The sequence below is a fragment of the Pan paniscus genome, chromosome 17 (assembly GCF_029289425.2).
Source record: "Pan paniscus chromosome 17, NHGRI_mPanPan1-v2.0_pri, whole genome shotgun sequence".
In the NCBI taxonomy this organism is placed as follows: Eukaryota; Metazoa; Chordata; class Mammalia; order Primates; family Hominidae; genus Pan; species Pan paniscus.
In genome coordinates, this window is record NC_073266.2 from 28,596,588 (window position 1) to 28,623,435 (window position 26,848).

General features: G+C 44.4%; 1 protein-coding gene across 1 annotated transcript in view; it reads right to left on the reverse strand.

Moving 5' to 3' along the window:
• Positions 1 to 26,848, reverse strand: part of RAB31 (RAB31, member RAS oncogene family) — a 153,870-nt gene that overhangs the window by 7,821 nt on the left and 119,201 nt on the right. Inside the window, exon 6 of the mRNA XM_034943805.3 lies at positions 9,318 to 9,427. Within this exon, the coding sequence (XP_034799696.1) occupies positions 9,318 to 9,427 (110 nt within the window). The remainder of the gene's footprint in view (positions 1 to 9,317; positions 9,428 to 26,848) is intronic.

Below are 26,848 nucleotides of genomic sequence, written 5' to 3' on the forward strand. Positions count from 1 at the left end.
GAAGTTATTCCCTATCACTGTCCTCTTGCTGCCATAAAGAAGACAACATTAGGATTACTAGAAGGCCCTGAATATTAGGATAAAGAGGAACGCGCTACATGCTATAAAGGACTGGAATGGATTCTCAGGTGGGAAGCTCATTGGGTCAGGAGGCCTGGAAAGCCCAGGTCAGGGGTTAGGTGAGCCTTAAGTGTGCCACGGGGAAGCAGGAAGCACAGATGGAAAGGGAAACTGTGGAAGATGCTTGGCAGGAGGTGACAACTGCCTGGAGGCAGGAGAGTCAAGACAGAGACCAAAAAGCCTGAAGTTAAAAGTCTAGGGAGGTAAAGAAGTGGTGATGCACCTGCACGAGGGGAATCAGGGGAGGTCACAATTGCTCCAAAATGCTGAGGTGTCCAACAAGGAGGGACTTAAGCTACTTTAAAATCATTAGGCTTCCCCCCACGTTCTCAGCAAACTAACACAGGAACAGAAAACCAAACACCACGTGTTCTCACTCATAAGTGGGAGTTGAACAACGAGAACACATGGACACAGGGAGGAGAACATCACACACCAGGACCTGTCGAGGGGTTGGGGGTGGGGGGAGCGAGAGCATTAGGACAAATACCTAATGCATGCAGGGCTTAAAACCTAGATGACGGGTTGATACCTGCAGCAAACCACTATGGCATATGTATACCTGTGTAACAAACCTGCATGTTCTGCATATGTATCCTGGAATTTAAAGTTAAAAAAAAAAAAAAGAAAAAAGAAAAAAAGAAAACCTTAAAAAAAAATCATTAGGCTTCCCTACCACTCAAAGGCACCTTTCCCTTTCTTTCTTTAATTGATAAAGTTTATTTATTTATTTTTTGAGCAGTTTTTGGTTTATGGAAAAAAATTGAGTGAAAAATAGAGAATTGGCATATACCTTCCTCTCCTCATCTTCAATTTCTCCCATTTTTAACATCTTAGTTTAGTGGAACATTTGTAACAACTGATGAACCAACATTTGCTGAAGACATTACTATTAAGGATAGTCTATAGTTCACAGGAGGGTTCCGTTTTGGCACTGTATATTTTATGGGTTTTGATAAACATGTAATAACATGTATCCTCCTTTATAGTATCAGACAGAACAGTTTCACTGCCCTAAAAATCCTGTGACCCACCAATTCATCCCTTCCCCGACAACCCACAGCAACCACTGATCTTTTCACTGACTCCACAATTTTGTCTTCTCCAGAGTGTCATGTAGTTGGAGTCATACAATGTGTAGCCTTTTCAGATTGGCTCCTTTCACTCAGCAATATGCATTTAAGGTTCTTCCACATTTTTTATGGTTTGATAGCTCATTTTCTTTTTATCCCTTATAATATTCCATTATATGGATGTATCCCTTTAATTTTTTTTATTTTAACATTTAGAAATTATAAGACAGAAAAAGCACAAATCAAAAGGGAAAAAATCTGACAAACTACACTTCATCAATAATTAAAAACCTCTTTTCTCCAAACAACACTGTCAAGAAAATGAAGACAAGCCACAGCTTGGGAGAAAATAATTGAAAAACAAATATCTGATAAAAAATATGTATCCAAAATATATAAGTAACCTTTAGAACTCAACAATAAGAAGACAAACGACCCATTACAAAATGGGTAAAATTTGAAGAGGCTCTTCACCAAGTTATACAAATTGAAAACAAGCTCATGAAAAGACACTCAACATTACTAGTCATTAGGAAAGTGCAAACAAAAATCACAATGAGATACCACTATACTTCCTTTCGAATGGTTAATATTTTACAAACCGACAGTACCAAGCGTTGACAAGGACTTGGAGCAACTGGAACTCCCACACATTGGTGGTGGTAACATACTGTAGTAAAACCACTTGGAAGACAGTTTGGCATTCTAATCTTAGAAAGTTAAAAACACACCTACCAGATAAGACAGCCATTCCAATCCATAGTATTTACACACACAAAGACTTGTACATGAATACTCATAGCACCTTTACTGGTTATCACCCAAAACTGAAAACAATCCAAATGCCAGGTGAATAGATTAACAAATTGTGGTTTATGCATGCAATGGAATACTATTCAGGAAAAAAAAAAGGAACTCAGCAAAATCCATATTTTCTTAAACTCTGCAGGAAAACTGATCTAATTTCTTGGATAAACAAATTGCATAAGGGGAAAAAAAGAAAGATGGAATGGAAAGCTATTGCTTAAGAGAGGCCTAAAAGACACACCAACTAATCCCAGCATGTGGAGATTATTTCCATTCTGATGTAAACAAATGGTAACATGCAAACAAAGAAACCATTTATGACAACTATGAACTTTTTGGAAATTTGACCACCGACTGTTTATTTGATGATAGTAATTAATATGTTAACAGCATTCTGGTTATTAATATGATAACATAGTTGTCATTGTTTAAAAATATTATGGACAAAATATTTATAGATTAAATTAGATGTCTGAGATTCTCTTCAAAATAATACAGGTGGTGAGCACAGGATGGGATAAAGATGGCACAAGCTTGGTTTTGAGTATACAATGGTTCACTATATTATTCAGTGCACTTGTGTATATGTTTGAAATTTTACATAATAAAGTGTTTTTTAAGTTCCCTGGAATCTGACCATCATGAAACAACCACTGTTAACATTTTGATATGTATCCTTCCAAGAAGGATATATTCTTGGAATAATATTTGTCATTATATATATTGAAATATATTATGAAATATATGAAATATGATATTGAAATAGATTATGAAATATATGAAATATGATATTGAAATATATTATGAAATATATGAAATATGATATTGAAATATATTATGAAATATATGAAATATTATATTGAAATATATTATGAAATATATGAAATATGATATTGAAATATATTATGAAATATATGAAATATGATATTGAAATATATTATGAAATATATGAAATATGATATTGAAATATATTATGAAATATATGAAATATGATATTGAAATATATTATGAAATATATGAAATATGATATTGAAATAGATTATGAAATATATGAAATATGATATTGAAATAGATTACGAAATATATGAAATATGATATTGAAATAGATTATGAAATATATGAAATATGATATTGAAATAGATTATGAAATATTATGAAATAGGAGATATATTGTGAAATAAGGATATTATATGAACTGCTCTGTAACTTCCATTTCACGCTCAATGATTGATCTTTTTATGTCAGTAAACAAAGATTTATGTCATCCTTTTGAATCACTTGTTTATATGGGTGTACCATGATTTCTTAAAAACTATTTCCTAACTTTTGGACAGTTCAGTAATTTCCTGTTTTCTGCTATCATGAATAATGTTACAATAAACCACGCTGTGCAATGGGACATGATATAGACAAGCTAAGAGCATGTGCCCCAGAGCCTGCCTGCCTGTCTCTCACTTATTAGCTAATAAGTGCCCTGGGGAAAGTTACAAGCCTCTCCAGGCCTCAATTTCCTCATCTGTAAAACAGGGATGATAACAGTGCCTACTTCACAGGATCAAGGGTGCATTAATGAGCTAAGTATATATTTCAGCAATTGCAACAAAAGCACAGAATCAGAGCTCCATACATATTAAACCTTGTTATTATGTTTGCACACCTGAACAATTTCTTCTTTAGAATTGCTGGAATAAAAGACATGCCTTTTGAGACCCAACTTGCCCATATGCCGAAATGACATTATTTTACATTCACTAAATTAACTTTCTTGGTGTAAGAAAGTCTGTCCACTTTCTTAAGTGGATTGCATTTGGTAAATTAACTTTTTTGGGGGTGAGAAAGTGGACAAACTTTGTCTTTGTCCTTTCCTTGTTCCTTAACTGCTAAACTTACCTTCACCTTACAGCTTGCTGACTATTATAAAATCTGCAAACCTTTTGCTTTGCTTTAAAATTACTTTAACCTGCTACTAACTAAAGGTGCCTAGAGCACAACACTCTGTGAACAAATGTTTCCAGAACGAGACATGATCACTACCCACAAGTCTTAACTTGTTGTCTTTCATATTAACACCCTATTCCAATTTTCCAAGCCAATATGCTTGTACCTCTAAATATATTTACCTTATTTATTTATTTTAGAGATAGGATCTCATTCTGTTGCCCAGGCTGCAGGGCGGTGGCACAGTCATAGCTCACTGCAGCCTCAAACTCCTGGGCCCAAGTGATCCTCCTGCCTCAGTCTCCAGAGTAGCTGGGACTACAGGTGCACACCGCCATGCCCATATATTCACCTTAATAAAACAAATGTTTCTCACCTTGCTTTCAAACTAACAACAAATATAAAACCTAGTCTAATGTCTCTAGTGTCTCCAAGTGTAATTTTCAGGAGAAAGTCCTGCTTTCTCTGCCACAGTCAACATTTAAATTAACTGGAGCAAAATGCATAGCTATTTTGCTGGGTTCCACCCCAATCCAGACATTTTTCTGCTAAGCCTGCAGCTCCACCTCTCTTTGCCCTCAGGAAAAGTTAAAATACTTTTAAAGAGATATTCGAGTTAAGTAATTAAAATCCACAAACCAGCTGGCCATGGTGGCACACACCTGTAATCCCAGCACTTTGGGAAGCCAAGGCGGGAGGACCACTTGAGCCCAGGAGTTCAAGACCAGCCTGGACAATACAGCGAGACCTCATCTCTAAAAATAAAAAAATAATAATAATCTACAAACCAAAACTTGGGTTCACCACAATCCAGAATCCTATATGCTAGGCTCATAACCAAATCCAGCCCAGATCACTTGTTCCTATGCCAATCCTCCTCATTCCGGCAAACAGAACCCGGGGATGACTCTTGGTAACGCTGTCTTCCTCATTCCCCATCTCCTTCCAGTGTTATTGGTTCTTCTGGAAGAAGATTTCTGAAATCCAGCTCCACTTCCTCTACCCTCGTCCAAGCCACTTCTCTCCTGGATTATTACAATCGCATGCCAACTGATTGAGACATGCGGAGACTTTCCTCCTTTTAAGTGTGATCTTTTTTTGTAAATGTAAATTGGACACTCTGCACTCCTGCTTTAAAAGCTTGAGGGGCTTCCAATTGTTTCAGAGTATCACCCTTACTCCCATGGCAAGGCCCTGCTGAGTCTCTAACCACAACTTCCCACAGCACTCCTTGCTCTTCCTTAAAAGCACCACGCCATTTCCTGCCTTGGGACTTGGCTCCTGCGGTTTGCTCTGCCTGATAGCTCTTTGCCCACTGGCCTTTTCTCGTTTTTCAGGTCCAGCTTAAAATCATTTCCCCGGGGAGGCCTTCCTCACCCAATCTAAAGCCACTCCCTCGCCCCATAGTAACCTCTCACAGTCCACTCCTTCGCCGCGCAGCACCGATTACCAAGAGTCACCAGACACCGATCTGACTCTGCCCACAGCTGTCTCCCCCTCTCCACTGTCACTGCGCCTTGTCACCGTGCTGTCCCCAGGGTCTAGCATGGCACCTACCCATAAAAGAGTACAGTATATATTTGTGAATAAACGAATCAAGAGTAAGTAGGCTTGTCTAATTTGCTGTTCTTCAACCTTAAATTCCCAGAGAAAAGTGATTACATTTCACTTTATATCATGAGATGAGGACGGAGATCCAAATTCAAAGCCTCGAATTTAGCACCATTCCATTTATTAGTCTCAGCTTTATGGGTAATACAAAAGACAAGCTCCCAAAGAACTTGCAATCTCCCTAGAAGAACAGACACATACCCAAACGCTTGGAGAATCATTTAAAGATAAAATATGTTTAAGTGTCAAAATGGCAGAACAAACCAAAAGTAACCTCAAGTTTTTACTTTTCTTCCTTGGGTGTAAGAACCCAAGGAAAAAAAATAAACAAACCCTGGGTAGAAATGCATGGAAGAGAATTAGCCACATGCAGGCAGACAAAGTAGGTCTAAAAATGTGATTTAGAAAAGGGTGCCTGGAGGAATACCAATCAGACGACAATATATTATATGAGGAGGACAAACTGCACAGACCACCCCAAACAGAGCAGCACCTAAATCCTTTACAGGGTAGCTTCAGTCTTTAAAAAGATAACATATTTTGTGAGCAGTCTCCAGTTAGACACTGTATTTGCCAATGTTCAGAAAACACAGTTGTCTCATTTCTGGTTTATGAACACTATGGGACTGTAAAAGAGAAACATTCATCTCTTCATCCGAGTCAATGTGAATTAATTTTGTTTAAGCACACCTTTTTAAAGGGCTTTTATTTTCACAGCTCCTTAACTTTTTATTGCATCTTTTCTCCAGGCATAGTCGACTGTGGAACATTGCTTTGGGAAGCCTAGGTGTCAGCAATATGTAGTTCTATTTTAAGCTCAGGGAGGAGCACATGTAATATAAGTAGGAACAGGGAAAAGAAAAATAAATGAAAAGTCTGCTGCAATATATTTAGGTGTACTTGGAATTGTGTTTTAAATTAACCTGCAATTAGGCTACAGAACCCCATTCTGAAGAAATTCACCTGAAGGAGAAAAGAGGCAAAAGATAGGCACCAGTGCTTACGCATGCAGATAGACAGGCGGACAGATGGACAGATGGACAGACAGACGGATGGACAGATAGACAGATGAATAGACAGATGTACAGATGAATAGATAGATAGACGGACAGATGGATAGACAGATGGACAGCTAGAGAGATGGATATACACACAGATGGACAGAAGGACAGACAGAGACAGACAGGCAGATGGACAGATAGACAGCCAAATGGACAGATGGACAGACAGAGAGAGGGAAAGATGGATAGACAGACAGACAGATAGATAGCCAGACAGATGGACAGACTGAGGTTTTGCCATGGCTGTGTATTTACAAGCTTTCTTTGTCAAGGCAGTTACAACCAAAGTATAATAAAACAGAAACAAACAATTGTTTATGTGACATGAAAGATGAGGTGATATGGGTATTTGATGGCTTATATAGGAATTAATTACTTTGAAACCATAATTACCCATGTTTGAACAAAGCACTTGTTTTTTCATAAAGTAGACCACCAGGATCTGAGGAATTAACCTGTTCAAAGTCCCTGTCACACACAGGAAGGGATTTATACTGGATAAATGTCTTTTAAGTTATTACTACAAGCCATGTGTGGTGGCTCACACCTGTAATCCTGGCACTTTGGGAGGCTGATGGGGGAAGATTGCTTGAGCTCAGGAGATTGAGACCAGCCTAGGCAACATGGCGAGACCTTGATTCTACTAAAAATCCAAAAATTTAGCTGAGTGTGGTGGTGCACACCTATAGTCCCAGCTACCCAGGTGGCTGAGGTCAGAGGATTGCTTGAGCCCAGGAGGTGGAGGCTGCAGTGAGCTATGATTGCACCACTGCACTCCAGCCTGAGCAACAAAGACTCTGTCTCAGAAAAAAAAAGAAAAAAGATATTAGTACAGTACTTCCTACTCAGGCTTCTTCTCTTTCGGGTCCTTATTTGATATTTTTAAATTTTAATAATGACTTTCATAAACTTCAGAAAGCCTCCCAGCTGGTGCAGAGACCTCAAGCTCAAGCTCAGGTCATACAAGGCACCAGGCTCCCCTGGCTGACCACTGCTATCTGTGCTGGGGGTCTTCCAAGGCCAGGGAGCTAAGGAGGAGGAGGGGGCTCTGCGGAATACACGGGGCTGTAAGGATGGAAGGTGCTAAGGCAATCGTCCTCAGGAGCTATCTAGCTTCATTCATTAAAACCACCTGTAAAAACAAAATGTTTCATAGCTGAACATAGCAGAAGAGCCTAACGCCACCAGAAGAGAATGAGTTTAATCTGAGGAAATGTGAGGCTAATGTAATGAGTTCGAGCCCAAACTTAGATGTCACCCAGAGTGACACAACTCCAGAGAGCATCTGCACCCACTGACCATGATGGAGAAGGGAGAGGAATGTGGGGACATGGGGTTTCCCACATGAAATTCGAGCCCTAGCCTGCTAGAGTTCAGCCATTCAGGGCAAGGAGCCTGAAACCATTCTGTTGAGAGTAAGAAATCAAAGGAGGAAAGAAAGGGAAGGTGGAAAGAAGGGAAGGGGGTGAAGACCCCAGTGAAGGAAAGGGCCAGCGGCTGGGGAGGGGAGGCTCCAAGCCATTCTTTTGCACATTTCTTTTGCATATCTCTGCATAGTGTAGGTAAGACAGGTCAGAATTCCCCATCTCCAACGAATTCCCCATCAAGCCAACATAAACAAAAGATTCCCTCCTGTGGGTTCTTGGAGTCTAAAGTAATGCACTCAAACCAGTTAAACAGAAATCAAAACTGTTCTGGGAAGCCACGGCTTCTCTGACTTTGAGAGCTCTGCCAAAAACGATCTCAGGCAGGAAAGAGATCAAACCATCAGTTTCCCTTCTGGAGTTGTCTAGAGCTAAGATATTTGAGGACAATTACTGTTTTGGGGTTCAACTCCTCCTAAGGTGGCTATTCCAGGAACTTCAGGGCCAGCATTTCATCAAACACCTGTACTTCTCCCAACGTCCCTGATAATGCTCCGGTCGAAATTTCCTGAGGGTGTCTCAGAGCAGTTTTCCCAGATGGCTGTCAGCAGGGACTTCTCTGGCAGAATCCGGAACAGAATGACACAACCAGAGAACTTATGAAGGTTAAATCTGTTGAGCTGGAAGCCTCACAGCTGCAGATAGATGTGTTGGCAGAGCCATTAGCTGGGAACCAGCTCTGCTTGATAAGGTTATTCCCGGGGAGCCGGCATACAGTGAGCATAACAGGACCCAGCACTGGGACCAGGAAGGAGGCTATCACCCTCCCTAATTAGCTCACCAGACACAAGGGGTACCTGTACACGCCAACTCTGTATCCAATTCCCAATTTCAGGTCACACAGGATGGAGACATTACTTTTTGCAGGAGATTATCAGGCAAAAAAAGTTACTGGAAGGTTCCCTCAGTTTACCTAGAGTCATCCCATCTAATGGGTGACCTTGAGTTCTATACCTTGTCTATTTTATCTCTCCTCCTAACATAAAATGCTACAGAATGCATAATTTTCAATTAAAATAAATTTTATTTTTGCAACAGGATTACTTCATTTTAATTTACAGAACTCAGAGTGAACAGGTTCCAGTACAGAATCATGGAAATCTAGAATCGAGAGGATAATAGAAGTGGGTATTAACAACTGCATAGCTGTAGATTTTGTATCCATGGCATCCGATAAATTCACACAGAGGAAAAGTTCACTTCAGAGTTCTAAAATGTTATCCTTTGACTCCCAGAAGCATAAAAATGCAAGTTGGGCTGAAAACCCAATTTCAGGTACTTACTGATTCCTTGAAAGAGCTCTTCGATATTAATAGCATTTTTTGCACTTGTCTCAACCACGATGGCACCTATGGATTCAGCGTATTCCTTAGCATCCTTCAGGGGAACCTCCCTGGAAAAGAGGTCAAATGTAGACAGGAAATGAATGTTTGTTTGTAAAATACAAATCACCCAAAAGACTAGACAGCTTGTGCGGCAACAGCTCCTTTATCTTCTTGTAGAATAATAATTCAATCACTCAGCAAGAATGGACACCTAGTATGAGTGAGAGTTTTTAAAGTTTAAAACCCAGTCTCTGGCATCCATGAAGAGAAGATATGCAAATATAAAATAGTGTTCCTGCTCCCACAGAAGAATTCCAGAACAGCAGGGAAAACCATGACGAATATGGCAGTACACATTTCAGCTTTCAGAGCTACAGCTGATTTCAACTTTTTTCTCCATTACATGACTCAATATTAAAAAACACCAAACCTCTGTTAGTATGTTTGTGCACACATGCTTTTGTGAAACTTTTTACATATTATCTTTCACAAATTAGAGAAAATATGCAATGTGCTGTGACAGTTTGGAAACGAGCATGGTTATACCGACCATAGCTACAATACAGGATGGCATATCTGGACTTTCATCTGTAAAAGGATGTTCTCGCAAAGGTTTTAGGGCATGAACTCTATTTAAATGAACAATTTAAAAAAAATCTCCTCAGGAGGCTGAGGCAGGAGAATGGCGTGAACCCAGGAAGCGGAGCTTGCAGTGAGCCGAGATCACACCACTGCACTCCAGCCTGGGTGACAGAGCAAGACTCCGTCTCCAACAAAACAAAACAAAACAAAACAAAACTCACCTGAACGCACCTGATTTCATCTGATCTTGGAAGCTAGGCAGGGTCAGGCCTGGCTAGTACTTGGATGGGGTCTACGGCCATACCACCCTAAAAAAATCTACTGACCTCTTTTCAATGTGAAAATGCTGTGGTGGATCCAAAGATAAAAAAGATGCAGTTCCTATTCTCCAGCAGCTGCTGCATGCCAGTCCCTCTCCCAGGGGCCAGAGAAAACACAGGTTCTGCCTTCTGGCACCTGTGCTTTAGAACACAGACAAACAGGGCTCATCCAGGGGCACTCTAATCCACAACACTGCGACATAAAGTGCTTCAGAAGCAGAGGGGCAGAAAGTGATGTGTTCTGTTCAATGGACCCCAGGAAGATGCCCAGAGGTGGTCACCTTAAGTGTGGCCATGAAGGCTAGGCAAATGCAGGTCAGACTCTGGGATGGGACAGCCTGAGCAGAGGCCCAGAGACAGGAGAGTGCACACATTCCCGGAGATTATTAAAAGTTGATTCTGCACCCAGCACTGCTGGGGGTGTTATGGCGGATTTGCAAATGAATGACACGGGCCCGAATGGAGAGAATGTCAGAGAGGTTGGAGCTGAGAGAGGGAGGCACATCATGTCTGTCTATACCCAGAGGCCACTGAAGGACAGGAAGTGACAGGGTCAGCTCCACAGTCTAGGAAAAAATGGTGCATAGAATGGATGGAGGTGAGGAGAAGAATCTGGAAGCTCCTCTAATGCTGCAGGCAAGAGTATCACAATCCTCGACCAGAAGGATTGCTATTGGAAAAGAGAAGGAAGACACAAAATCAAAACAGGGACAGAGAGTGATGGGACAGCGCCCACCTCCCCGCCCCTTCCTCCACCTGCCTCAGAGCCTGTAAATGGCTTCAAGAGGTTTAAAGTTACCAAGGAAATTCTACTTTGGCATTCAAATTCCTATGGGACTCAAATCATATGTGGGGAAGACCCTTCAGTCCTAGCTGGAAAAGCGCCTAACTAGGGTCTACCATGTTAAAGGCGATGGCCCCAGCCTCTCAGCCAAAGGAAATATGTCCCTGGAGCCAAGTCAGTGGGCACCTGTGCTTCCAAACTGCAGGGAAAAGTACACCCCGACATTCACTCTCTTGTTTGTAACAGACAAGACCCAGGCCTGTCACAGGGATTATGCTTGAGTTTTTCTGGCAACAGAATTTTATATTTGAAAGATTACAGAAAAGTGCTTTTCTCTGTGCAGTTTGGCATGATACCTTGTTTTTTACTTCCTCCTGAAGTTTTTTTTTTTTTTTTTTTTGACAGTGTCTTGCTCTATCGCCCAGGCTGGAGTGCAGTGGCATGATCTCGGCTCACTGCAACCTCCGCCTCCCGGGTTCAAGCAATTCTCATGCCTCAGCCTCCTGAGTAGGTGGGATTACAGGTGCACACCACCACGCCTGGCTAATTTTTGTATTTTTTGGTAAAGACAGGGTTTCGCCACGTTGCCCAGTCTGGTCTTGAACTCTTGGCCTCAAGTAATCCGCCTGCCTCAGCCTCCCAAAGTGCTGGGATTACAGGCTTGCACCACTGCGCCCAGCCTCTTCCTGAAGTCTTTATCAAAGCACAGATAAAGGGTGGGGCTCATCTCTGCCCACAATGGGGTGCAGGAGGAGATGTCACCTGCTACCCTACTACCCTACTGGGGGTGGGGTGAGGAGCACCTGGCAAGCAAGGATGCCTCTGGGCCCGCAGGTGAGAGGAAATCACATTGACAGGTGAAGCACTTCCTCAGCCCCTCTAATCAGTCCAACTGCAGGACAAGAAGGAGCGGCACAGGTTCACTAGGCTTACAAAAGAACAGTTGTCATGTACCACAGCCCAACGTCTCCATCCTAAGGATGACCATGGCCAAGAGGCTAATTCCTTCACAGTCTACAACATAGATATGGAGATGGGAAGATAAGAAAAGCACACCCTCAGACTCCTTCCATGGCTAGAGGTGGGTCTCATTAAATCATCGGCCTGCTGAAGTGACATGCCTAATGAGAGGTGAGACAGGGCTTAACCCAAACCCGTGACTCTGTCCACCTCACTCCTACAGGGCTGCAATGGCACAAGCACCCACCAGCACCACATGCCAGAGGCTGTTATTTCCATCTTGTCAGACACATGTGGGGCTCAAAATGTTTCAAACTGTCACAAGCACTGCAGTTGGGGTGGAGCGGGGCAGGAGCCTACTCCATCCTCCTAAAGAACAGGTGCTTACAGGAAGAATCTGGAGGGCCAGTGAAAGTCCCTCCAATGTGAACTAAGATTAGAACAACCAATCACTCTTGAGTCTGCCAAAATATGCTCCCATTACTGTGGCATAATAAAAAAATACAGATTCGGTCTTTGCCCTGGTTCCCGGCACAGTTCTCCCCAAACCCTCAGAGTTTCCTGGGTGATAGGAGTGTCTTCTGGTATTCTTGAAGAGCCCCTTCAGCCATGACTGAGTTTGATAGGGTGTGGCCCTAGACCATCCTGTGGCCTCTTCAGGATGAGCCTGGTTGCTGGAGGAATCAACCACATGGTTAGAGGGTTGAATCTTTCAGCCCCAACCCCAGCCTCTGGGGCTGGAGATTTAATCAATCTTCATTAGTCATCTAAGTAATGAAGCCTCAATACGAACTATTGAACACAAGGCTTGAGAGGGTCCGGGCTGCTGAGCACACTGGTGTGCTGGGACTGCTACCCCCGAGAGGCTGGAAGTTCCTTGTCCCACTCCCACCCCTCGCCCTCGCTATCTCTTCCATTTAGCTACTCCTGAGTTGTGTCCATAACAACAGAACTGTATGTCAAATTAATATTATAGGAGGCCTTTGTTTAGGGCCTAAGCTCCTGCATTAGGCCCCATGAGACCAGACTGAAAATAAAAGTAGTCACCCATGCTTAAGTTCCCCTTCACCAAACCCAAACTAAGTAGTTATCTGACCTTCTGAGAAGTCACAAGAGGTAACAGCCAATTTCCCAAATAGGCCAGCTGAAGTCTTCAGTAGCCATGGAATGAAGTTCCCTTGGCTTTAATCCTTATATAAAATGTTAACTAACTGATATTCCATTGTTCTGTTTCCCTCTCCCTCCCTCTGCCTGTCCCCCAGGAAAAGTATCTTTGAAACGACTAGCAGGCTACTATTCCTTGTTCCTGCTTTCTTCAGCCCTTCTCCGTCTATAAAGCCAATCCCCTCTGCTCAGCCCATGGGAACACTTATTCTATTTTATGGAATGATTTGTTGCCAGTTCTAGAATCATGAATAAAGCCAATTGAGATTTTTTTTTTTTTTTTGAGACAGAGTCTCACTCTGTCGCCCAGGCTGGAATGCAGTGGCGCGATCTCGGCTCACTGCAAGCTCTGCCTCCTGGGTTCACGCCATTCTCCTGTCTCAGCCTCCCGAATAGCTGGGACTACAGGCGCCTGCCACCACGCTTGGCTAACTTTTTGTATTTTTAGTAGAGACAGGGTTTCACCATGTTAGCCAGGATGGTCTTGATCTCCTGACCTCGTGATCCACCCGCCTCGGTCTCCCAAAGTGCTGGGATTACAGGTGTGAGCCACTGCGCCTGGCCCAATTGAGATCTTTAAACTAAATTTGGGCCATGCACAGTGGCTCATGCCTGTAATCCCAGCACTTTGGGAGGTCAAGGCAGGAGCATCGCTCCAGATCAGGAGTTCATGACCAGCATCAGCAGCATAGCAAGGCCCTATCTCTACAAAAAATAGGAAAAATTAGCCAGGTGTGATGGTGTGGACTCAGCTACTCAGGAGCTACCGAGATGGGAAGATCGCTTGAGCCTGGTGAGTTTGGGGCTGCAGTGAGCTATGATTGTATCACTGCACTCTAGCTTGGGTGACAGAGTGAGATACTGTCTCTAAAGAACATTTAAAAATAAATTTGTTGTAATTCCTTCCTTTGACAGTAATCATAATTCCTTCCTTTGACAGTACAGTGCTTTCCTGAGTTCTGTGAGTCCATTCTAGTGAATTACTGAATTTGAGGAGAGGTCATAGGAGACCCCAAATTTGTAGTCTGTTGGGCAGAAATGCAGATAACTTGGGGATACTGGAAACTTGCAGCTCTAGTCTGAAATGGGAGGCAGTCTTGCAGTATTGCGCTCTTAACTCGCAGGGTCTACACTAACTCCAGGCAGTCAGTGTCTGAATCGAACTGAATAGTAGGACATCCAGTTAGTGTCAGATAAATTGCTGTCGGAACAAATGGTGTGACTACAATCTGTGAGGAGAGTTTTGCGAAGGTGAGAATTCACTTCCCAGAATGTCTTGCAAACATGTAAAACTGGGAACATTTGAGAACTCCAGCTGCACTTCAGGAGAGGCCACTGCACAGACCCATGAGGCAGAAAGGCTGCCACCACAGGCCTCCGGTCATTACGATTATGGGAGGGTACGGCATCCAGTGACTTTTGTTTATTTTTTTTTCAACAAGTGTATAGGGGTTACTATATGCTGGGCATTGTGCTAGGCGTTGAAACAGGTAAACTGAAACGAGATCACCCAAGCCAAGGTATAAACATGCAGAGAGTTAGTTTTGACGGTAAAGACTATTTTTAGACTTTCTAGACCAACCTATATGCAGAAATCACTGAGAATTACTGCGACTGCAGGAAGTGTGGATGCAGATCCCCCCAGGCCAGCCCTGTCCCCTGGCTGCTCCTTCACAGACATTCCCGGAGCTGATCATAGTCTGCGTGTCCCATCAATGTCAGCATTACTCAGGGTTTCTTCTCTGACTATCTGAAGCCCACCCCCATCCCAAAGCAGCAGCGGTGGCCAGCTCCAGGCAGGCTGAGTGGTGAGGATGGAGGGTGGAATTCAGAACCCAGCTGGAGTCCCTCCTGAGCCGCTGCGGGATGGGGAGGGCGGGAGAAGTGGGAAAGCTGGAGACCGCAGGAACGGCTGCGGGACCACAAAAGAGACCAATCAGGCTCAGGTGATGGGAATGAAAGCACTGAGTCAGGATGAAGGATAGGTGACTGCCTCCCACGGTGGACACTGTCCTGCAGAGCATCTTAGGGACCTGCCGTTCATGCTCTGTGGTTACAGGCTCGGGGGCCACAGACTCCACCCTTTCTCTTCCACGTCTGGACACATCTCCCCCTTGAGCTAGCTAGCTGCTGCTCAGGGCAAATGGACTTCACAAATGCAACTTGTCAAAGCCCGACCAACCACCTCTCACCTACAAATCTGCCACTCTTCTTGCAAACCTGCTGCTTCCCAAGCCAGAAACCACTGAGTTCCCCCGCACAGCTTCCCCTCTAGAACCCCTCAATGCTCTGTGATAAAGCCTCCTTATCCTCCCTCCAGCCTCACTGCCAATCCGCTGCCTCTGCTGCAGTCACCCCCTCTTCGCTTCTCACAGGGACTCCCACAATTGCCTTTCCTGGTCCTCTAGCCTCCTGCAATCCATGTGCCCATGGGGGGGACTCTTCAAACTGCGAATCTACCAAGTATTCCTGTGAATAGGATTCTCCAACATCTTCTGATTGCTGGAGAATCAAACCAACGCCTTAGCAGGACGGGGCTTCATGCCTTACTCTTCCCCTGTTCGCCCCCGAAGCCACAGCCATTTTAAATCAGCTGCTGGTGATGGAACTTTGGGTTCTTGCACCCTCTTCTCCCTATTCAGGTGGCAACATCTCACACGGCCTCCTAGAGAGCTCAGTCTGGCAACCCCTCCACCAGGCTAGATGCTCTTCCCCTCTTCCTGTCATACTCCTATCGTCATACCATCTCCTTGTGAAGCTGTCTCTCTGTTCAAATAGGCTGTGGATGTCTTCGGACCAGAACCATGGCTTTTGTTTTCATGTCCAGGGATCCTCACATTACCTGGCTCTCGGGAGGCAATCAGTAAGCATCTGCTGAATGACTAGATGACAAAAATCACCCCAAGTCGCCTTCAGCAGAAAGGAGGAGTGGGTAGTGGAGGGACCTATGGACTTAGTGGGAAGTGTGGTGAGTGCTGAGACAGTCAACTGGAAAAGATCCGGGACGAGAGGCTCACCCAGCCTTCCAAGTGGGCTGGGAGGGAGGCTTCGAGGGTGAAAACAACATGAAAGGGAGCCTCCTCCGAGTCCCAGGCTCTGATGTTAACCAGCCTGTATTCCAGCGAGGTGAGCCCTGAGCTGGTCCCTGGCACTCAGAGGCTTCTCAGCAGGGGAGGGGATCAGGAAACAACATTCTTGTGGGCTCCAGCATTTCCAACAGGCCTGTGCTACCCAATAGGGGTGCTTGTTTTGTTGTTTGTGGAAGTAACCTGGCAACATGGCAGCTGCCTCGGTCTAATTTCAGGGCTGGTTAAATTCTTTGTGGTCCTCCTTCACTGATGGCTGGGGGAATAGAAGACAGGTACACCAGAAGGAATCCTGAAGCCCTGCCTGTGAGGGAAGGGAATCAAATCCACAGGCTAAGGGTAGAAGAATGCTTTTCCCTATGGAGGTTTACTGGGAAGGTTCCTTTGGAGAGAGATGAGCTCCACTTCCACTCCTGTCTGCCTGAGTACACTCAGGCGTCCTGGCCATGGGTTTTGGCTCAGAGTCGTTCCCAGGTGGCCCAGATGAGCACCTCACATGAGAGGGTAAATACAGGCAGGCAGCCCAAGTGCACTGTTCACAGAAAGAAAGCGATCGTCTCCACCAGTAAATACCCTTCAGTGCTCACCTCCCTCAGGTCTATGTCGTCCATGCATTCCACCAGGCTGGGTGGACATTTTACAGCAATGTTCAGTGTTTACGTACGGGAAAAGGAGGTTGATATTATAAAGTGCTCAGAATAATGCCGGGCACACCGTAAGTGTTATATCAATGTTTCTTAAATGAATCTTTGCAAAGCCGTCTCAGCGAGGATGACAGCATGGCACTACTTTCTTACAGAATGCCAAAAAGACTGAGGAAATGATGCCAGTAGAAGAAACAAGTAAAGGCCCTTCGTAGTGTTATCCGACTCAACCCCTTCATTTTATGCCCAGGAGAGCTCCCGGTCCAATTATCAACATTCCATAGAAGTATGAGGGGAGCACAGGCCAGATCAGCCAACTTGACAAGTATATTAATGTTCATAAGTCACCCCAAGAGTAGAACTGCATCGTACTTTGAAGTCCTTTCTCAATGAAAAAAATCTGACATTAATTCTGAGAAACTTTTATTCAAGGATGGTGAATAACTTTTTAGAAGCCACGAGTGTTTCTTGTTCCATGACATTCTTGTACATGTTCTCTGCCCAGGTTGGTTTTGGATTATTTGACGGTTTTTTCCTCTTATTTATTTGTAATTATTCTTTGCATATTATGGAACCTAGCCCCTTGTAATACATTTTCCGAAATTTTTTCAACCTGCTATTTGTATTTGATTCCTGTTTATGGCATTTATGCCACTCAGAAGCTTTCATATAGTCAGACTTATTCATCATTTTCAACCATGGCTTCTGAGTTTTGTATCACGATTAAATAATTCATTCCATTTTTAAGATTATTTTTAAAATTATTTGTCTTCTGTAAATCTCATGATTTCATTGTTTTACATTTAAATCCTTGTTCCATTTTGAATTTATCTTCTCTTATTTTTCCTTCTCTTATTTATTCCACCACTATTTACTGAATTACCTCTTTTTTGCACAGATTTCAAATATCTTTATGTACACTAAATCTCCCCATGTATTTCACACCGTTCCTCAAACTGACTCTTCTCATGTTTTCCCCCGTTCCTCACACACTGAATCTCCCCGTGTGTCTCATCCCATTCCTCACACTGACTCTCCCCGGGTGTCTCACCCCATTCCTCACACTGACTCTCTTCATGTGTCTCACCCCATTCCACACACACTGAATCTCCCCATGTGTTTCACCCCATTCCACACACAGACTCTCCCCTTTGTGTTTCACCCCGTTCCTCACACACTGACTCTTCCCATCTATTTCACCCCATTCCTTATGCTGACTCTCCCCATGTGTTTCACTCGGTTCCTCACATGCTGACTCTCTCCCTGTGTTTCACCCCGTTCCTCACACACTGACTCTACCCGTGTGCTTCCTCCCGTTCCTCACACTGACTCTCCCCGTGTGTTTCACCCCGTTCCTCACATACTGACTCTCCCCGTGTGTTTCACTCCATTTCTCACATGGACTCTCCCGTTGTGTTTCACCCCGTTCCTCACACTGACTCTCCCCGTCTGTTGTACCCCATTCCTCACACACTGACTCTACCCATGTGCTTCACCCTGTTCCTCACACTGAGTCTCCCCTTGTGTCTCACCCCGTTCCTCACACACTGAACCTCCCCATGTTTCACCCCGTTCCTCATACACTGACTCTCCCTGTGTGTTTCACCCCATTCCTCACACACTGACTCTCCCCATGTTTCATTCCATTCCTCACACACAGACTCTCCCCTTGTGTTTCACCCCGTTCCTCATACACTGAATCTCCCCATGTTTCACCCTGTTCCTCACACACTGACTCTACCCTTGTGTTTCACCCCGTTCCTCACACACAGACTCTCCCCTTGTGTTTCACCCCGTTCCTCACACACTGACTCTTCCTGTGTGTTTCACCCTGTTCCTCACACACTGACTCTCCCCTTGTGTTTCACCCCATTACTCACACACTGACTCTCCCCTTGTGTTTCACCCCGTGCCTCACAAACTGACTCTCCCCGTGTGTTTCACCCCGTTCCTCACACACTGAATCTCCCCATGTTTCACCCCGTTCCTCACATACAGACTCTCCCCTTGTGTTTCACCCCGTTCCTCACACACTGAATCTCCCCATGTTTCACCCTGTTCCTCACACACTGACTCTCCCCTTGTGTTTCACCCCGTTCCTCACACACTGACTCTTCTCGTGTGTTTCACCCCGTTCCTCACACACTGACTCTCCCCATGTGTTCCACTCCATTCTTCATAAACTAAATCTCCCCAGACCTACAGAGTCGGAATGTCTACTGGGCAAGCCCCAGAAATCTACATTGTAGCAAGCTTCCCAACAGCTCTCAAGCCTGCTAAAGATGGAGAATAATTCTTGTAGGGGGGACTATAAAAAGTCAAGTCAGATATTTTTTCACTCTATCCAATTCATAATCTGACACTATGAAGCCAGTAGTTTGGAAATCTGTATCAAGATGACTATACCTAGGGCACAATAAAATATACACTGCTCAGGCACTATTTTACAGTTAAAAAATAAAAATAAAAAGAAGAGTGGACTCATTAGCGCTTCCTAAAACAAATTCTCTGGTGGTTCATACGTGTTCTAGCATGCATATTATAGTTCTAAAATACTGTAACAGAAAAAACTAAGTATATTATATTCTGCCAGACTCCTGGAATGTAACATTTAACGTCTCCTTACATGTTTTTTGCATTATCTTTTTACTCTCTCCCCGAGCCACAGCCCCCTTCCAAGGTCAAGCATAAAAGACCAATTAAGCCGGCCACGAGCAGCACAGCAGCGGTGAGCGGGAGACGGCTGTTAACTGTGTGGTGGAATTATTTTCTGTCAAAACCATCCCACATGTTTAAGGTATTGCAGCCAAAAGCAAGGGAAATCATTCACAACATTTCATCAAAATCAAGCAGAGGAGGGCTGCAGGGCTGTGTGTGCTCTGACGCATTCTCACGGCAGGCCCTGTTCCGGCAAGCACCCACTGAAATGAATAATCAGAGTTTGTTATGCTCCCCCTAGCTCATATTTTCTCTAAATACCCAAGATGTCTATGTAACACACAGATGAGGCAACCATTTTAACAATAATTAAAGCAGCAAAATCTCTGTTTAAAATGCTAGTTCTTACAGACACTTGGATTTTTACCTGTGAGAAGGAAAAAAACGAAAATAAACTTCTTTGAAAAAAACAAAGAATAGCTACTCCCTTCACAGCAAATATCTGAGACAATAACACATTGCAATGATCTAAGCACTTACAGCTAAAGCACTTGACAACCGTGTACCAGCAAAGAATTTCTGCTCCCAAGGGGCCTCACCTACTTAATAACACATGTCCTTAACTGCTATTCACCTGGGGCTAAATTCCTGGTGTCAGGTTCAAACGAGCAGTGTCAGGTTCTCGCCACAGATTTAAATGGGTTGTTTCTCATGGAAAACATATCAGAATTTGGAATCCAACAGGGACTGGGCAGAAAACAGGTTCTCTAGGGGACTTGGCCATTCCTTTGCCTCTTAATCCCCTTCTCCTGACAGAAATTCAGCCTAGTCCTGAAGAGGCCAGAGAAAGAATCACTGGAAAGAGTTGTCGGCTCCAAATCCTCTGAGCAGGATCACGCCAGCTGCCGTTTTCTCTCGGGGCAGTTTGGGAGTTCCTGTTTGTACTGTGGGTCCTGTTTGTACTTCTTAGTAGATGCAAGATACCATGACGGTCAAGAACACAGGCTCTGGGATAGACCACTTAGGTCAGAAGCTGGACCCTACACCGTCTTAGCTACAGGACCTAGGATCGACCCCTTGACCCACCTGTGTCTCGGTTTCGTTGTTGATAAGATACGAAGAGGATATTAACTTCATAGGATGGGAGGATTGACATAAACTACACACATGCACACAGTAGGCACTCAGGGTTGGCAGTGATAATAATTAACTTGTTTACAACCCACTTCCTAAGTAAACAGGAGACAGATCAACTATAAGTAAAAATTGTGCCATTTGAAAGTAATCACTGAGATAGTTGTAGTTCTTAATATAAGTTACATTGTGAAATGCTGAAACTTCTGGGCAGTATGTGAAGTGAAGGCAAAAGAGATTACTCTGTCTTCGAAGAAAATCCCCAGGAACAGAAGATTAAACTACTCTGTTTAATCATTCAGTAGCTGATGGCTTTATCATCCTTCCCCCACCGCCAAAGAAGGTTAGAATAGGGCCTGTGGTTCTGGATTAGAGTTAGAGGCATCAATAAGAACTTATGTTCATTCTTTTTTTGAACTTTGAATATTTCTTTATGACTTCTTTCTTTATGTCTCTGTAAATATTGTCTGAAGTTGGTAGAACCTTCCCCTTCAACCCCAGAAGAAATGTATTGCTAATTGTCACAATAGGACTGACAGCTGAATTCGTGAGGAGATCCACATGCCTATAGGAAAGGTGATTTTGAGCCTACCACCTGCTGTTCAGGTGTGTCCCCTTATTAAAAGGCTGCATACTGGGCTGGGCACAATGGTTCAAGCCTGTAATTCCAGCACTTTGGGAGGCCGAGGAGGGTGGATCACCTGAGGTCAGGAGTTCAAGACCAGCCTGGCCAACATAGCAAAACCCCATCTCTACTAAAAATACAAAAATTAGCTAGGCGTGGTGGCGGGCGCCTGTAGTCCCAGCTACTAGGGAGGCTGAGGCAAGAGTTTTGCTTGAACTTGGGAGGCGCAGGTTGCAGTGAGCCAAGATTACACCGTTGTACTCTAGCCTGGGCAACAAGAGTGAAACTACATCTCAAAAAAGAAAAAAAAGGGCTGCATAGTGGAGAACTATCTGTTGGACAAAAGACTATAATTTGTTCAACGTATCTACCACTGAATCTCAAGGACTTCCCTTAAATCTCATTAATTGGCTCTATTCCAGACGGTCATCTCTCTATCAGTATCCCATCTGTCTCATAAAAAGCATGAAGGGATTGACTTTACCCTACTTATAAGTCAATAAAATCATCTGATACAGTCAATGGATGCTGACAGAAGACCCAAGAATTCTGGGTCAGAGACAAAGAACTTTATGACACTTTTGGCACTGTTTTAAAACCAAGGTTTATTCCAGCCAATTTACTGTACTATCTTCTAATAACAGCTCATAGATCAGATATGGCTTATGTCTTCCTATCCATAACGAACACAATGATGTTGAGGTAAGAGAGGCCCTTTTTCTAAATGAAAATGAAATACTTATCCTGCGTACTTATGGAGGGTCCAGAGATGTGGAAATCGTGTATGTGCAAGAATTAAACAATCTTTATCTGAAAAATAGTACCTTACAATCCTAATGCCATCTATCAAACGTCAATATAAGCAACTTCAGCATCAACCAATGAACTAAACTAACAAGAGATCAATCAAAAGTAACTTAAAGGGAGCACCACTGGCTGATGTTCTGCTGAGGCTCTGGGCGTTCAGGACCTGGTTACAGGGAAAACAGAATCCAGCAGGTACTCTGGACCCAAACCCTCACATTGTGACCTGCCTCCCTTCTGGGGGCCCTGTCATCCCATGGTCCCCCTGACACTTCCGGGCCCCTGTGGGCTGCGGGCAGAACCCCAGGAGCCAAAGCACCACCCGGAGAAGCTGGAACTTGGCCTCAAAATCAGCTGGCTTCTGCCTGCTGTGGTCATTTTCTTCCCGGAGCGGCTGGAGCGCTGTCTCAGTGGATACAGCAGCCATCTGGCCTTCCTGGGCCATTTTCTCATGGAAGAAGATCTCCCTCTGAAAATTGGAAGTGTCTTTTTTCAATTCCTGGGCCAGGTCTTGGGTCATCTTCTTGTAGTGGTTGCAAGTCTGACACGGCGGTTCACGTTTTCGTGCACCTTTCGAAGTCTCTGGTCCAGGTCCAGGCAGTAGGCATTCTCCTCCGTGGACTCCCGTGAGACCCCATCACGGGAGTTCTCGGTGCAGTGTAGGCAGCGGGAACCCTCAGCTGCAGTTTTGGAAGCTCCCTCTCCAGCTGTGCCCTTGTGCCCTGCAGGGAGGCCTGCAGGAAGACTTTGGACTTCAGCTGTGAGTTCTTTACACCTTTGGATTTCTTCCCAGGATTGCAAGTCTGCTTTTCCAATCTCCCCCTCAGGATATTCAAAAGACACACCTAAGTCACCATCATCATTCACTCTTCAGAGGGACTTCTGGCCGGGATGCTGAGGGACTGCCATGTCCTGATTCCCTGTTCCCCACCATTGGCAAGTCCTTGTCCTCCACGTGGTCCCTACTGCCCTCGAGCACATGCTCGGAGGGGTGTGGGCCAGGAAGGTCTGCACTTCACTCCAACATTCGCGGCCCGTTCCACTCCTGCCCCTGCCTGCTCCGGCCTTTCCTTCTTCTCCTCCTTTGCCTGCAAGCGTTGCTTCCGTCTCATAATTTCTCGGCCAGGCAGCTCTGCAGGTTGCTGACGGTCTGTGCTGTCATTCAGATAGTCCGCGGTTTGCCCCTGATGATCTTCGTGCTGTGAACCGTGTGGGGTGTACTTTGCATCGGTCATTCCAGGATGTTCAGGAGGTTGTTTTGTCACACTTGTTTTCAGAAGCTCATCTGGGCCCTGATGGGAAGACCTGCTCATTTCCTTTTGAACCCTTGAGCACAGGGTTTGGAGCAATCGAGGACTGACCTCTGGCATGGGTGATGTGAGGCCACCACGGGCCTGGGGTGCTGGCTGCATCTTGGTCCTGGCCTTTCCGTGGACCTCACCCTGGGCTGAATCCCTTTGGGCCAGTTCTTCCCTTCTTCTCACTGCACGTCGCCTCCTGACCATAAAGGCCACCATAGCAGTGCACGCCCAGATCACTCAGCGTATCCATAGAGTCACTGGCACTAGTCCCAGGATTCTGTACATCACTAGCACTGCCGTCCACAGGGGGCCAGTAACAGCTGAGTAGGCATTACATGACGGGTGGCAGGCCCTCCGTGGCTCCCAAGGGCTCCACAGCTCTGCCTCCACTTGCCAGTGGACTGTGGGCCACAACTGACCACTCAGAATCCTGCAGAGCGTTCTGTCTCTAACACAAACAAGGGCCCACCACCCAGGGTAGACCATCATGGGCTGCAGGGAGGGGAGGCACCCCGTGTTCTAGAAAACTGTGTCCCTGATTTTGCTGTGCAAGTAGAAAGTGACATTACTTATGCAATGCCTTGGGGAGTGGAAAGCGTTCACGGCAGTCCCCAGCTCAGGCCACTCCAGGCTCCACCTGGCCCTAAAGCATAGCTAGAGGGTCAAAGCAGGGCCATGCCACAGCGCCGTGCCCACACACGATCCTCTCAGGGCAGCGTGGTGGCCCGTCCCTGCTGAGGCTCATTACCCTGATTTCAAGTTCCCTTCTGCTGCAGGGAAGCCTGGTCCTGCCTACAAAGAAGCTGTCTACTGCTAGGCTGAGCTCCTTGAAGAAGGGACTGTGTTTCCTGTGGAGTCCTAATTAGGGAAAAGGAGTCACGCTGACTATAGGGCCGGAGCCAAAAATATCCAAGATAAATCTGAAACAGCTTCTTGTGCCAGAAAGTAAGAAAGTGCTCAAAAACCAAAATGATAGGCATATGTCAAAGGGACAGAGGAGCCAACAGAAAGAAACCCCAGTGGCCAAAGTTGGAACCATTTGAGCAATGAAATAGATAACATAGTTCTGCATCATAACCCAAAGTACAACATAAGCCCAGTCTCCACCAGACCATAACATGTCCACACCCACACTTCTATGTGCTCATAAAATCTTTTCTGGGGCCCACAAGTATTGATTAAAGATCCCAGAGCATAAGTCCAGACTGTTTATCAAGACTCACGATAAAGGTATCGTAATTAAGTTAGTGCAGTGCTGATTTAAGGATGGCTAAGTCAGCCGATGGAACAGAAGAGACAGCCCAAGAAACACTGTGCACATGACACGCAACGTATGACAGCTAATACTGCAGGTCAGTAGGAAAACAGTGGACTTCACATCCAATAATGCTGAGACAACTGGGTGTCTACATGGGAAAAATTAAGCAGCATACATATCAAAATCCATTTCAAGTGATTTGAAGACAGATAGGAAAACCAAAACTGTAAAGCTTATGAAAGATAGTTAATATTGGGGGAGTAAGTTAATATTAGGGGAATAACTTCCTGATCTTGGAGGTATGGAAATATTTTTAAAATAAGATTTCTTAAAATTAGGCTCTTCCCCCCAAAATAAACCATAAAGAAAAAAATTGATAAATCATGTTACACAAAAATTAAGGACTTCTGATGATGAAAAAACAACACAGCCTGGCATGGTGGCATGCACCCGTAGTCCTAGCTACTCGGGAGGCTGAGGCAGGAGAATCACTTAGCCCCAGAGTTCCGGGCTGTAGTGCACTATGTCAATCAGGTGTCTGCACTAAGTTGCATGGCAATATAGTGACCTCCAAGGGGTGACGGACAATCAGGTTGCCTAAGGAGGGGTGAACTGGCCCAGGTAGGAAATAGAGAAGGTCGAAACTTCAGTGCTGATCAGTGGTGGGATTAGGCCTGTGAATAGCCACTGCACTCCAGCCTGGGCAACACGGCAAGACCCTGTCTCTTAAAAAATGAAAAAAAGAACTGGGTGCGGTGTTTCATTCCTATAATCCCAGAGCTTTAGGAGGTCAAGGTGGGAGGATCCCTTGAGGCCAGAAGTTTGAGACCAGCCTTGGCAATATAGCAACACCCCCATCTCTACAAACACATACATTTTTTAAAAAAAATTAGCTGGGTATGGTGGTGCACATCTATAGTCCTAGCTACTTGAGAGGCTGAGGCAGGAGGATTGCTTGAGCCCAGGAGTTCAAGGCTGCAGTGAGCTATGCACTCCAGCTGGGCAACTACGTAAGACCCTACCTCTAAAATAATAATAATAATAATATTTTTTAAAAGCAAAAGACAACATAAAGAAAATGAAAAGATAAGACCTAAATTTGAAGATGATAGTTTCAACACATAGAGATAACAAAAGAATAGCATCAAGTATATATTTTTTAAAATCCTAAAAATAAACAAGATTACGGTAGACAATCCAATAGAAAAAAGTGGCAAAGATTTGAACAGGCACTTCACAGAAGAAGAAACTTAAATGGCCAATAAATATATAAAAAGATGACAACTTTATAGGTAATTAGGAAAATGCACATTGAAATGACTGTCAGATAGCACTATATGCCCTGAAGGATCACAGTTCTGAAGCCCGGCAAGGAGGCAGAGCCTCAGGAAGTCTCACACACGATTGGCATATTCCATGCCACCGTGAAAGACGTTGGCATTACCTAGTAAGACTGACGGTGTGCACACCCTGAAACTCAGCAATTCAACTCTTACCTACCCCAGTCCAGAGAAATGCTTACACATGTGCAAGAACGTTCAAGCAGCAATGTTCATAGTAACACCACACCAGAAATAACTCAAATATCCACCAATAGAATGAATAGATAAACTGTGTTCCACGCATAAAACAGAACAGTAGACAGCAATGAATATGTAGAAACCACAGCTAACCCCCATCAGGTGAATCTGACAAACATGCTGAGTGAAAGACACGTCATCACATGACACATACAGTCTCATTCCGCTTACAAAGTTCAAAAACGGGCAAATCGACTGCTTGGAAAATGCAAATGTAGGTGTAAAGCATAACGAAAACAAGTGGTTATCACCAAAGTCAGCAGCGTGGTTACTTCTGGGTGGAGAGAAGAGGATACGATTGGGGAAGGGTTCTCTGTGGCACACTTACACGGCTGTTCATTTTATTACCACAGTATTCCTTACGATATGCATGTTTTATATATTCTTCTTTAAGAATGTTTTTAATTAAGAAAGATTCCAGATGCCTTTGATGGGCTCTCTGGGCAGCTCAGTCTTCAGCTCCCTCCCTCCTCCTGTGACAGCAGCAGGTAAATGGGAGGGGCCACCCGCACCACATCAGTCGCAGAACACGGACAGGCACATCTCAGAGCACACACATTTTAACAGCACAGACTCTATTCTTCCTCAT